This window comes from Taudactylus pleione, unplaced genomic scaffold, assembly GCF_031769625.1.
Source record: "Taudactylus pleione unplaced genomic scaffold, aTauple2 ptg000086l, whole genome shotgun sequence".
Taxonomy (NCBI): domain Eukaryota; kingdom Metazoa; phylum Chordata; class Amphibia; order Anura; family Myobatrachidae; genus Taudactylus; species Taudactylus pleione.
In genome coordinates, this window is record NW_028284488.1 from 3,942,708 (window position 1) to 3,956,794 (window position 14,087).

The window sequence follows — 14,087 nt, forward strand, 5'->3', positions numbered from 1 at the left end:
GGACAGGTGGCGGGAGCCCCGTTGCTGATATCCTGTGTAGCCTGCAAGGCAGGTTTGTCCCCACAGGACTTTCTACAAAATGGGCTTTGTGGGAACTGTTTCAGACAGCCACCACACCAATTAAGTTTGCCTGTTTCAGGCCCTGAGCCCCCTTGGGCATCATTTTCTCAGGTTATGGCTCAGGTGTTTGAATGGCTGGCTGCCCCGGTACCACCGGTTTGGGGTTTGCCTCAGCAGATGCATCCTATGCCCATGATGTGGCAGCCTTGGATGGACCCTGGTGCTTGTAAGGTTATGGCATCATCTTCGGGGGTTTTTCAGCCTCAGGCTGTCAAGCCAAAGCAGCCTAAATCTAGGCGCCATGTACCACCTTACATGGGTGAGTACTCGAGTGCCTCCTCCTCCGAGGAATAGGCACAGGACTTTTCGAGGAGGGTGATGATCATTTTCCAGTAGCCGATGTCCCTTTTCTGATAAGGGCTGTAAAATCGGTGTTAAATATCGAGGAAGGGGATCTTCCGCTTAGGAAAGCCCCCCCTGTTCTAGCGCCAAAAAGTGGTTAAGGCAGAATTCCCAAAATCTGAACATTTATCAGAACTTATGGAGGAAGCCTGGGTCCGTCCAGATAAGATAAGCCATTCTTCTAAAAGAATGGCGCTTCTATATCCTTTTCCAGCAGAGGACTGTGCCAAGTGGGAGAATCCACCATCAGTTGATGCGCATGTGGCACAGCTGATTAAACGTACCACTTTGCTAATCCCAGCAGTTTTGCTGAAGGAAACCACGGATAGGAGACTGGAGTCTTGTCTCAAATCAATTTTTTCGCTGGCAGGAACGGCCACCCGCCCAGCTATGGCCACTGCCTGGGTAGCAAGAGCTATTGAGGAGTGGGCCAAAACTCTAACGGAGTCTTTACCAGATACCTCTAAGGAGCAACTGGATATGATCTCCTTTATTAGAGAAGGGGCCTCTTATTTGGGTGATGCCGTCTTGGATGCAGGGATCCTTTCCTCTAAAGTTTCAGCTGAGTCCGTGGTGGCACGTAGGATCCTCTGGTTGAAGGATTGGAGGGCAGATGTCTGGTCCAAAAAGGCCCTAGAATTCCTTCCATTCACAGGAGGTGTGCTCTTTGGTCCAGAACTGGACAAAATTGTATCCTCCATGGCAGCCTCAAAGAAGGCAGGTTTACCATCAGCAACCTCGTCTAAATTGAGGAGGGCGTCCTTTCGGGGGTTTCGGCCGCAGGGCAATGCCAAAGGTCAGCCCTCAGTGAGATTTCCACCAAGAAAGGCAGGGCCCAGGAAGCCCTGGCAGAACAAACGTCCAGGATAAACCAGTGGCCTGATGGGACGGGCCTCCCCCTGGGGGATCCCAGGGTGGGGGGCCAACTGCTTCGATTCTCAGAGCCCTGGCACCTCATGACGGAGGATGCCTGGGTTCGGGGAGTTGTTTCCCGAGGGTACGCCCTGACGTTTTGGAGGACTCCTCCTCAAAGGTTCTTTTGTGTAAACCCGCAGGTGGGTTCAGAAAGAGCTTTGGCCCTTCAGAAGGCTATTCTTGCCTTACTAGCATCAGAAGTAGTGATTCCGGTGCCAGAGAACCAGTTCCGAGAGGGGTTTTACTCCAATCTGTTCTTGGTTCTGAAACCGAATGGGTCATACCGGCCTATTCTAAATCTGAGAGAGCTCAACAAATTTGTTCGAGCCCCCGGGTTCAGGATGGAAACATTGCGATCGATTGTGTTGGCAATGGAACAGGGGGACTATATGGTGTCCCTAGACATACAAGATGCCTACCTTCACATCCCAATCACACCGTCTCATCAAAAAAAATTTCGTTTTGCGGTAGGGGTGGAACATTTTCAGTTCCAGGCCCTGCCGTTTGGCCTGTCCACAGCCCCTCAGGTATTCACCAAGGGGATGGCAGTGATGATGGCATGCCTCAGGCGCCAAGGCGTCAGGATTTTGCCTTACTTGGACGACCTCCTGTTGCTGGGGCAGTCCCCACAGCAGTTACAGGATCATTTGAGGCTGACAGTATCATGTCTGTACAGTCACGGCTGGATCATAAACTGTCAAAAGTCGTCACCCTGTCCGGTACAACAGATGTGTCATTTGGGAGCGAGATTGGACTCTGTGGTGCAGAGAATATATCTGCCGGAGGAGAAGATCCTTGCTCTACAATCACGAATACGCAGGTTGCTTCGCAACAGGCAAATATCCGTTCTAGTAGCCATGCAGGTCCTGGGGTCGATGGTGGCCACCTTCAGGATGGTGGAATACGCTCAATACCACTCCAGACCACTGCAGCAATTCATTCTGTCTCGCTGGAACAAGGATCATCGCACGATCAGGTCCCAGCTGCTGCATCTCTCTCCAGAGGTACGGTTGTCCCTGACCTGGTGGTTGCAGACAAAGCATCTCACGCAGGGTCGCCCCTTTTGGGTGTCGGATTGGACATTAGTCAAAACCGACGCCAGTCTTCAAGGTTGGGGGGGATGACGGGGTCACACACTTTCCAAGGAAAGTGGTCAGTGACGGAAAGCCGGCTACCGATAAATATCCTGGAACTAAGAGTTATATGCAAAGCTTTAGTGCAGGCTCAGGAAATCTTAAAGAGCAGATACAGTCGGACAATCGCACCGCGGTCGCCTATCTAAATCATCAAGGGGGCACAAGGAGTCGGGCCGCCTTGGCAGAGGTATCAAGAATCCTGGTATGGGCAGAGACTCATCTGCCCACGGTATCTGCCGTGTTCATTCCAGGAATCCTGAATTGGGAGGCCGATTTTCTCAGTCGGCAAGAGATAAATGCAGGGGAATGGGCCCTACATCCACAGGTTTTTCGGAACCTTGTGGACTGGTGGGGTCTACCAGAAATAGATCTGATGGCATCAAGAAGGAACAACAAGGTTCCCAGGTACGGATCCTGGACAAGAGATCCGAGAGCCGAGTTTGTAGACGCACTGACAGTAAAGTGACGTTACAAGCTGGTATATCTGTTTCCCCCGTTTGCTCTTCTGCCCAGAGTGGTCAGAAAGATCAAACAAGAGGGCAGCACTGTCATATTAATAGCTCCGGCGTGGCCGAGACAGCAGTGGTTCACAGATCTACGGTATCTATCCATACACTCCATGGCCTCTGCCATTGAGACCGGATCTGTTGCTACAGGGTCCCTGCTGGTACCCGGATCTTCATCGGCTATCTTTGACGGCATGGCTCTTGAGGCCTCCGTCTTGAGGGAAAAGGGGTTTTCCAAGTCTGTTAGACGGACGATGCTGAAGGCACGGAAACCATCCTCAGCCCGTATATATTATAGGATTTGGCATACTTTCTTTCAGTGGTGTGAACTGAAAGGGTATGATCCACATAAATTCCTGATATCCAGAGTGCTGGATTTTCTTCAAAGCGGTCTGGAAAAAGGGCTACGCCTGGCCTCTTTAAGGGTACAGGTGTCAGCTCTTTCAGTCTGGTTCCAACATAAAATTGCTCTGAGACCTTTTTTCAGGGGGTGTTGAGGATTCAGCCTCCCTTCGTTTCCCCGGTTGTTCCGTGGGACTTGACTCTAGTTCTGAAGGTTTTACAGGCTCCTCCGTTCGAGCCTTTAAATTCAGTAGACATCAAGTGGCTAACAGCAAAGACTGTATTCCTCCTTGCTATGGCATCTGCACGTAGAGTGTCGGATTTAGTTGCGCTTTCCTTCAGGGAGCCGTTCTTGATATTTCATCAAGATAGAGCAGTACTACGTACTAGGGAGGGTTACCTTCCGAAAGTGATGTCTAAATTTCATATTAATGAAGAAATAGTAGTTCCAGCATTTCAGGGCACAAGTCTCTCACAAGGTGAGGCTTCCCTGGATGTGGTCCGTGCGTTGAGAATTTATGTTAGACGCACGAGCAAATGGAGGAAGTCAGATTCACTTTTTGTGCTTTATGGTTGTCATAAGCGTGGCTGGCCAGCTAATAAACAGACACTGGCCAGGTGGATTCGCATGGCAATTTCATTGGCTTATACACAGGCTGGTATGCGAGTGCTGGATTCATTCTACTAGGGCGGTAGGTCCATCATGGGCGGCCCGCCGGGGTGCTTCTGCTGAGCAATTATGTAAAGCAGCCACATGGTCTTCCATCCATACCTTTGTCAAATTTTATGCCTTTGACACTTTTGCCTCTCAGGATGCCTCCTTCGGGCGTAGGATTCTCCTCTCTTCCGAGAGTCAGGAGCGTCCCTGCCCATAGGGTTAGTGCTTTGGGATATCCCCAATGTAATGGCTGTGGACCCCATGGACCCCGAAGAAGAACATAAGAGTCATGGTATAACATACCTTTGTTAACTCTTTTTCTTCGAGGTCCATGGGGTCCACAGGACACCCACCCAGACGCACCTGTAGTTCTGGGGGAGGTTTTCCATAGTTTCTTCTCTTGAGAGTCTGGACTCGTAAGTATGGGTCTTTTCTTTCTTACCCTTTGTTTGTCTCTGCCTGCTTGAGCTTGGTAACAAACTGACTACCTGAGGCAGGAGGTGGGGTATATGAGGAGGAAACCCGGTGCATCCTGGGAGCAGAGAGCTTGTTTGTATTAACTGTTTGGTGACCGGGATTCATACCCCAACGTAATGGCTGTGGACCTCGAAGAAAACGAGTTAACAAAGGTATGTTATACCATAACTCTTATTTTTGTTATTCTTGTGGCTCTGGCTGGCAGAGGAAAGAACAACAAGCAGCCTGATGCTGCTCCTCCTACTCTTGTGTCTTGTAAGTCCTGCTCAGTGGGCTTAGCCACAGAGGACCTAATTCAGGATGGTCTTTGTAATAATTGTTACACAGCCCCAGGCCCATCAGCCCCGGTGTCTCTCCCTCAGGACCCACCCTGGGCTGTCTTTTCACAGATACTGGCAAACCTTGCGGACCAAGTAGCAGTCCCCGTGGTAGTTCCCCCTATGGGATGGCCACAGCAGGTACTCCCTGCAAATCCTTTGCCTCCCCCATGAGTAGACGTACTGTCTACCTCAGTACAGAGTTTGGCTAATACCTCTACGGTTTTTCAGCAGATGCTGCAAAAAGAAAAGCCTTTACCTACTAAGCCTACTAAACGTACTATGATATCTTCCCAATCCACACAGTTATCTGATTCTGATATATTATCTGGGGAGGCAGAAGACGCAGATCTCTCTCACTCTGACTCAGCAAAAGAGGAGCCACCCTCTAAACTAAATATACCTGCTCTTTTGACAGCTGTTAAAACTATTTTACAAATAGAAGAGGATGAACCCGCTCCTAAGAAAAAACACGCACCTTTTAAGCGACAAAAGGTTGTTTTACCAGAGTTACCTCACTCTGACCAGCTATCTGATCACATGAGTGAAGCATGGAATATGCCCGGCAAAAGGTTTTAAATTCCGAAACGGTTCAGTTCCCTTTTACCATCTTCAGCTACTGTTTGTACTAAATGGGAAATTCCCCCAGCAGTGGATTCTCATGCAACACGTCTGGTTAAAAATGCCACCTTACCCATTCATACTGCAACCTACTTGACGGAGACTACAGATAGACGTATAGAAGCTTGTCATAAATCTATATACTCTCTTACATGAGCTATTACTCGTCCTGCTAGGGCTATGGCCTGGGTGGCAAAAGCCATTAACAGTAGTGAGAGAGACATTTCCCCCTGATGCTTCAAGGGAACAGCTGTCCTACATATCCCACATTAGAGATGCAGCCTCCTACTTAGGTGAAGCAGCTATGGATACGGCTCTCCTGGCCTCCAGGATATCTGCCACTTCGATAATGGCCCTCCGTATTTTTGGCTATGTTCCTGGAAAGCAGATTCAGAATCAAAACGGGCTCTAGAGTCTCTGACTTTTTCTGGAGACATCCTATTTGGGCCAGAATTAGATCAGCCTACAGCCTGATGGGGCGGGCCTCTCCCAGGGTGGGAGGCCGACTTCTTCAATTCGCCCAGGTTTGGCATCAAGCCACATCAGATGCATAGGTAAGGGAAGTGGTCTCCCATGGATACGCCCTCTCATTCCTGAGGCATCCCCCTCCCCCCCCAGCAGTTCCTTTGCACAGAACTACCGTCGGACCAAACCAAGGCCATGCTGCTCCAAAAAGCCATTCAGTCTTTACTGAATTCAAGAGTAATAATTCAGGACCCCTCCTCACAACGAGGCAAGGGCTATTATTCTACCCTTTTCTTAGTTCAGAAGCCCAATGGGTCTCATCGGCCTATCCGCAACCTCAATCTTATAGATTGTAAGCTTACGAGCAGGGTCTTCCTACCTATGTATCTGTTTGTTATTACCCAGTTTTGTTCTACTAATACTTCCAATTGTAAAGCGCAACGGAATATGCTGCGCTATATAAGAAACTGTTAATAAATAAATCTCTGAACAAGTTTATCAGGGTGCCCAGGTTTGTTATGGAAACCCTCTGTACCATTATCCTAGCTATGGAGCCTGGGGATTTTATGGTGTCTCTAGACATTTAGGACACTTACCTACATGTACCTATAGCGCCTTCTCAGTGAAATTGAACTTCCAGTAGGCATATCTCTTCCCTCCAATATCCCTACTTCCTCGAGTGCTTCAAAAGTTCAGACAGGAGGGAGGCACAGTCCTGTTCATAGCTCCGGCTTGGCCCAGACGTCATTGGTACTCCGATCTTCAAAGGCTCTCCATAGACATTCCTCTTCAATTTCCTTTACGAGTAGACCTGTTGTCTAAGAGTCCATGTCTACATCCGGACCTAGCCTGTCTGTCTTTAACGGCTTGGCTATTGAGACATCCCTCCTAACGGCTAAGGGATTTTACAACTGTTTCTCGAATTCTTGCCTTTCTTCAGGCTGGACTGGATCTAGGCCTCTGCCTACCATCTCTGAAAGTGCAGGTCTCTGCTTTGTCTATCTGTTTTCAGTGCAGAATTGCTACTATACCGGATGTTCACACCCTCATTGCAAGGTGTTCTACGTATACAACCTCCGTTTGTCCCTCCTGTGGCTCCATGGGATTTGTCAGTGGTGCTCCAAGAACTTCAGGAACTTACATTCGAACCTCTGGCAGCAGTGGATGTCAAGTGGCTCACTGCAAAGACTCTGTATCTTCTGCCTATAGGATTTGCCTGTCGTGTATCGGATTTAGGGGTGCTTTCATGTTGCTCCCCCTTTTTAATCTTTCATCAGGACAGGGCTGTTCTTCGTACATGCCCAGGTTTTCTTCTCAAGGTGGTTTCTCGCTTCCACCTGAATGAGGAAATTGTGGTTCTGGCATTTAATTCACCAGACCTAAAAGGCAGGTGAGGCCTTGTTGGACTCCCTCTTTGTCCTATATGGATTCCACAAGAAGGCATGGCCAGCTAACAGACACTCTGGCCAGATGGATTCGCATGACTATCTCACAGGCTTACACGCAGACTGGCTTTCCTATGCCGGCTTCAGTATCTGCTCATTCTACTTGCTCTGTGGGTCCCTTGTGGGCAGCCCGGCTTGGTGCCTCAGCTGAACAGCTATGCAAGGCAGTCATCTGGTCTTCTAGCCACACCTTTCTCAGGTTTTATGCCTTTGATACATTTGCCTCTCAGGATGCTTCCTTCGGGGCGTAGGGTTCTCCTATCAGCTTAGGAGCGTTCCTGCCCTTGAACAACTGCTTTTGGACATCCCCAATGTCTCCCTGTGGAGCCCTATGGACCTTAAAGAAGAAAAGGAGAGTTATGGTAAAACTTACCTTTTGTTAACTCTTTCTTCGAAGTCCATAGGCTCCACAGGGAGACATTGGGGTGTACGTGGGACTTGGAGGACTGGACACCAACAGCAAAGCTTTTTCAATCCCAGGATGCTCCGGTCACATCCTGGTACAATAATGAGTGTCTGCAGGGAACAATGAAGTATGATGAAGGTTCCTTGCAAGTTTGGGGCTGCATTTCAGCAATTGGAGTTGGGGTTTGGTCTGGATTAATGGTGTCCTCAATGCTGAGAAATACAGGCAGGTACTTATCCATCATGCAATACCATCAGGGAGGCGTCTGATTAACTCCAAATTTATTCTGCAGCATTACAACGAGCCCAAACATACAGCCAATGTCTTAAAGAACTATCTTCAACGTAAAGAAGAACAAGGAGTTCTGGAAGTGATGACATAGCCCACACAGAGCCCTGATCTCAACCTTATCGAGTCTGTCTGGGATTACATGTAGAGACAGAAGGATTTGAGCAAGCCTAAAGTACATCCACAGAAGATCTGTAGCTAGTACTCCAAGATGTTTGGAACAACCTCCCTGCCAAGTTCCTTCAAATACTGTGTGCAAGTATACCTAGAAAAATGTATGCTGTTTTGAAGGCAAAAGGTGGACAAACCAAATATTAAATTGATTTAGATTTCTCTTCTGTTCATTCACTTTGCAATTTTTAATTGATAAAAATAAAGTATTAACACTTCTATTATCTTACATTGCAGCATATTTCCACACATGCCTAAAACTTTTGCACAGTATTGTGTATATAATTATACATCTTGTATATCACATGTTTCTATCGGCAAACATAACATGCTTACAAATTTGTTGGCAAGTGCTGAGATCAGCTGCAGCAGGGGGGACTGATCATCAGTCCACCCTGACACACACTCCGCTGCACTCTGCATGTGGTGAAGGGGCAGGGTATATACCCATGGGGGTTCATGGGGTAACCAGGGGAGGATCTAGCATCAGTGAGGGGGGGGGTAATATAGAGAAATATGATGCTGGAGGGGGCAGGTAAAATAATTGTAAAAAAAATTATATTTGTCACAGGGTAGGAGGAGGAGGTGGGATGCAAAGAAAATTTAGCTTTTTAACAGAAAGGGAGGGTTGGTTTAAAAGAGAAAAAAACATTTTATTTTTTATTTTTTTTACTACTTACGGGGTGTGTGTCGGGGATATTATCAAGATTTATGACCCCTAGGGGGTCTACTGCCAATAGGGGATGGGAAGTTATTTTATAAAGGGGGATGAATGGGGTGCAGTACACTCCCTATATATATTTTCTTTAAGTAAAATATTTAAATATATTATTAAAAATTATTTTTAAACCATTTCTGAGTGGTTTTGTGTGGAAAAAAAATCATCAGTTAAGTGTTTAAACAATATAATTAATTTTGTCAATATGTACCAGAGTGGAGGTGTTAAAATATGCCACAGTATATCGACATGTATGCAGTCTGGCAATATAAATTTTGAAGTCTTCTATTGAAAAAATATTTAATTGAAATTGTATGTAAGAAATGTCTCATGCTATATCTAGAAGCGGCAAACTAAACAAAATAACAATTCTGCCATGTGTCCATGCATTGATTTTTTTATATTATTATTATTTAGTATTATTATTTTTATTTCAATGTGACAATTTGTTCCTGTTTTTATGATGTGCTGTGAATTGTGGTTACTTACGGGTTTATTTACTAAGTGTCGGCTTCTAAAACCTGGCGCTTCTTAAGTGTCTATCTCTGTTCTGCAGTTTGAATACATCTCCCAGCACCTGGTGTTTGCGAACTGCATCCCTCTGATCCTGAAATTCTTCAATCAGAACATTATGTCCTACATCTGTGCCAAGAACAGGTGGGAGCAGTGGGCTGCATGTTTCACCAAGATTGTATTTACTGACATAAACACTAATTGCCTAACTTTTAATAGCGTTCTCAGTACTAGGAGATAACTGATGAGTTTAATATCTGTGGCATTGTTCCAAATCAAATGAAAACTCCAATATAACATATTTGCTAATATAGTAAAAATATAAAAGTAATTTTATTTTGCACTATTAAACCAGGCTTTTAATGAAAATCACATTACCAGCTATTATGATAGTCTTTGTTTTATTGTATTTGTGTGTTTATTTATGTACTGTACTTGTTTGCTGTGTCCTGTGAGCTGATCTGTCTGTGCTTTTATAGTGCATTGCAGGCTGTCCTCATTGGATCTTTGTTTCCTTTTATATATGCAGTAAAAACTGATGTGATTTTCTATTCAATAATGTAATTCTCCATATCCATCAATGTGAAATAGACCTTTGTACCACAGCATTCCACATAGTAATATGCTATAAGGTCCATGGGTTTGATGCATCAAGCAGTGAAAAGTTGATAAGTGGACCAGTGGAGAAGTTGCCCATAGCAACCAATGTAGGCCTGGAATGGCATTAATAAACACCAATATGTTGTTCCAAAAGCAACTGATTTTCCTACATTCCTAAAAGCAATGTTGGAAATTCGCCTCAAGTTGAGCACATTTTAAGCAGCAGCCCGTCTCATCAGGCACAAAGTGTCTCCTTTGTGAACAAGAGGTAAATGCTCTTCTAATAAATTTTACATAGACTTCCTGTAACACAGAACAAAATAAATACTCTAGAGTAGGGGTGAGCGGGTGCGGTTTTACTCAGATCTTTTTATTGGCTATCGCCGAACACGTGTTTTGGATAGCGAATGAAATCGAGCCGAAATTGCGGTAAAGTGGTGATAAGAACCGAGTAAAACCGAACCCGCTCACCCCTACTCTAGAGCAGTGGTTCCCAAACTATGCGCCCTGGCACCCTAGGGTGCCACGGGACACTTGCAAGGGTGCCTCAGGTTGGTGGTCTAGCACCAAATCAAATTCTTTATGGTCAATGTAATGTAAATATGGAGACAAACAGAAGCACAAACCTGTCCCCCACCACATAACTAAGCCTGAGGATGACGGGTCAACACAATTTACTTTACTACTTCACTAAAAAGATTTCTGAATTTCTCAATAATAAATGTCTGGCTTATGGGTGCCTTAAAAATAATTCTGATACTCTAGGGCGCCGTGGTTCAAAAAAGTTTGGGAACCTCTGCTTGAGAGAATTAGTATATTATTTAAGAAGAAATTCAGAGGAGGGGTGTCCAGGATTCAAGACATCCCAGCAGTATATGTAGAGATCCATGGATCTGTGGAAACAGCAGCTACCAGGTCTGAGTATAAATATTTAATTTTGTAAGGATTAGTTTTGAGAAAATGGAGCAGAAGTTCCAGTGTATCTGATGGGGGCAAGGCTGCGATTTGCTGTGGTAAATGAGTGCGTAATGGCGAAGCTGTAAGTACATGAAGATGCGGGGACTAGGTATCCCATGCTTGTTCTGTAATTGCTGAAAAGAGTATAGGACACCACTAGGGTCAAAGGCACATCGTATTTTAGCTATCCCTGCCTCTCCAGCGCATGATGGCAGTATTGTGAAGACCTGGCTCAAAAGCCAAGTTTCCCCATATCGTGACATATATTTTGGTAGCACATGGGCGACCCAGTTTTCTGTTAATAGAGGTCCATGACTGGTAAGTGTCACAGAAAATGATATTATGGCTGGAGGTAGTATAAACCTAGTCGTTTGTAATAGAGTTCCTGGGGAGTAAGGGGCAAAAAGCTCTCTTGCTAATGCAAGGTTATTATATGTGGGGCTGTCCAGCATCCATCCTATGATGTATCGGAACAAAGCTCATGTTGAAAGGTTGTTCTATCCAGGAAGCCTATATACCTCCAAGAGATTTACCCCCAGTCAACTTCCGGTGGCCTATATGAGGTTTTTTACATTGCCATAAGAATCTAAGTAACCTATGAATATATTTACACATATCAGAAGCTGTCCATTTAATTGGCAGCATTTGCATGATGTATGTTAAGCTGGGTACACACGTAAAGATTTTCTGTCCAACCATCCAACTAGTTGATTGGTTGAAATGAAAATCTGGTAACGTATGGGAATAAATGATCATCAGCAATTTGCTCCTAAATGCCAGAAAACAGATGAAAATGGTCGTCAGACAAGTTTGTTAAATGTTTGATCTAAACAATTTGTTCAAACAGCAGTTTTTTCCATTTTCTGGCGTTTGGGAGCAAATTGCTGATTGTCATTTGCTTTCATCCCTTACCAGATTTTCATTCCAACCAATCAACTAGTTGGATGGTTGGACAGAAAATCTTTACGTGTGTACCCAGCCATAGTTTTGGAAAAAGCACTGATTTAATCACGGCATTTCTGCGTAGTAATGGTAAGGGGAGATGTAACCAATTTTGATATGTTTCTCAATTGAGGCCAAAGTCGCGGTATAGTGTAGGCTCTGAAGGAAACTGGTGAGATAGATTCCTAAAAAATTAAGTTGATCATCTCCAAATCTGTAGTTAGAAGAAATAGGAGTACAGGAAGGTAATTGTGGACATGAGGCCTATTTTTATTGAATGTGATACTTTTGAGTGCTTACATTTTCATATAACATTGCTTGCAACATTGCAACATGAAACTGAACAGTACATACTGTAAAGAATTTGGGTAACAATCTGTATAACACGTACATATGTGCAAGACTAACTGTATCTCACCATAAAAGCCTATTTACACTGCTGGATTGTACTTTTTCAAGTTTGCAAATTACCCGATCTGTCAAAGGGGATCATTAACAATCATTTACTTTGTAGCCATCTCCTGTAGCAGTACTGCTGCTGTTTTATTCCCTAGAGCTGATATTTGCTATATTGTGCTGCAGAGCTAAATGACACTCAATGTTTTATGTATGTTGGCATTTACAATGTTTTTATTTATTAATGTGTAATGACTGATCTCTGCACAGTCTTATTTTCACTGTCTTGTCTCCTTAGTATTTCTATTCTGGACTTTCCATCCTGTGTTGTCCATGAGTTGCCTGAACTGACAGCTGAAAGCCTGGTAAGAAATGTGGAAATTACAGAAGGCACGTTAGAGGTACTCAGCTGGTATGTAGGGACCTGGATATAATTGCCATCTGATTAATCCACCACTCTACATAGGGGGAGGTGCCCTAGATTGCACACCCTAAGCACAATGTGAGGTGCTAACTGCTGAGACTTGTAGTGCTGCAAGCATAAAGAGACAAATGTAAGTGCACACTCTAACCATGCTGAACCTAATAATATAACTGCTAAATAGCATCAAAGAGGTTCTTTGCATAATAATGGTTATAATTATGGGCCTGCCCACCGCGTCCAGGTGACCTCTATCAGGCTTGTCCCTAACACTCCTATGGACCAAATATAGGGTACGGGACCCCCCAGGCCAACCCAGCAGAACCGCCCCATGGCATCACACTAGTGTGAGATTTAAAGTGATAGTTAAAGAATAATAAAAGCCTATGTGTTAAGTCCGACATAAGTAGGAGGTTATAATAAAAAGTGTATACAGTGCCACATATATAAAAAAACAAACTAAACTGAAAGCCTGATAAGAAATTTGGAAATGACTGAAGGCACGTTAGAGGTACTCAGCTGGTATGTAGAGACCTAGATATAATTGACATCTGATTAATCCACCACTCTATAACTTTCCTCCCTCAGTCACAGGGTGAGCTTTGTTTGGGAGGGTAAACACTAGTAAGTGGCTTGGTGTCTAATTAAAATAAAATAAATAACGTGCTTTTCTTCTTCAGGGTCCATAGGGTTCCACAGGGAGACATTGGGGTGTAGGTGGGACCTGGAGGACCGGACACCAACAGCAAACCTCTTCCATCCCAGGAAGCTCTGGTCCTTCCCCCTATACCCCGCCCACAGCATGAGGACACTTCAGTTTAGTTGGTGTCCGACAGGAGCTGGATCACCATTATAACAGAGAGGCTGCATTAAGCAGCTCAAGATTTAATTTTATGATTTTATTTACTTATTATTTTTTACCAAAGTGGTGAGCAGCACCAGACTGTCCTCCGAACGTCTGTGCTGCTTCTCCATCACCCCTACACGGAGCCGTGACACCAAGCCTGTGCTGGGTACTCCCGGCGGGGCTCTGAGGGGGACTAGCTAGCAGGCTCCCCAGACTGCAGCCCGGAATCCAGGGGACAGGTAAGACTTAGTGCAGTCTTGCCTCTGGTCTCAGTCGACAGACCAGAGGTGCTGATGTGGACACTGGCTCGCCCACTACTCCACTAAACCTCCAGGGCATTCTGGCACAGAGGCATATTGTAAAGGCCAGGGGACCCAGTGGTAAACGTCAGCCAAGGGATAAGGCGCTCTCCCTGCAGCCCCTCCCCCAGCTCAGGGCGCCATTCCACTGCGGTCTTGGTGTTCCCTGAGCTGCTTCTCCCTCA

The 14,087-nt window shown here is 45.3% G+C and overlaps 1 protein-coding gene across 2 annotated transcripts in view; it reads left to right on the forward strand.

Annotated features, from left to right (window-relative positions):
- The window catches only part of STRIP2 (striatin interacting protein 2), a 149,304-nt gene that overhangs the window by 107,114 nt on the left and 28,103 nt on the right, over positions 1-14,087 (forward strand). For both annotated transcript variants that reach the window (XM_088468667.1, XM_088468668.1), the window contains exons 17-18: positions 9,484-9,584; positions 12,634-12,700. In XM_088468667.1, the coding sequence (XP_088324793.1) occupies positions 9,484-9,584; positions 12,634-12,700 (168 nt within the window). The remainder of the gene's footprint in view (positions 1-9,483; positions 9,585-12,633; positions 12,701-14,087) is intronic.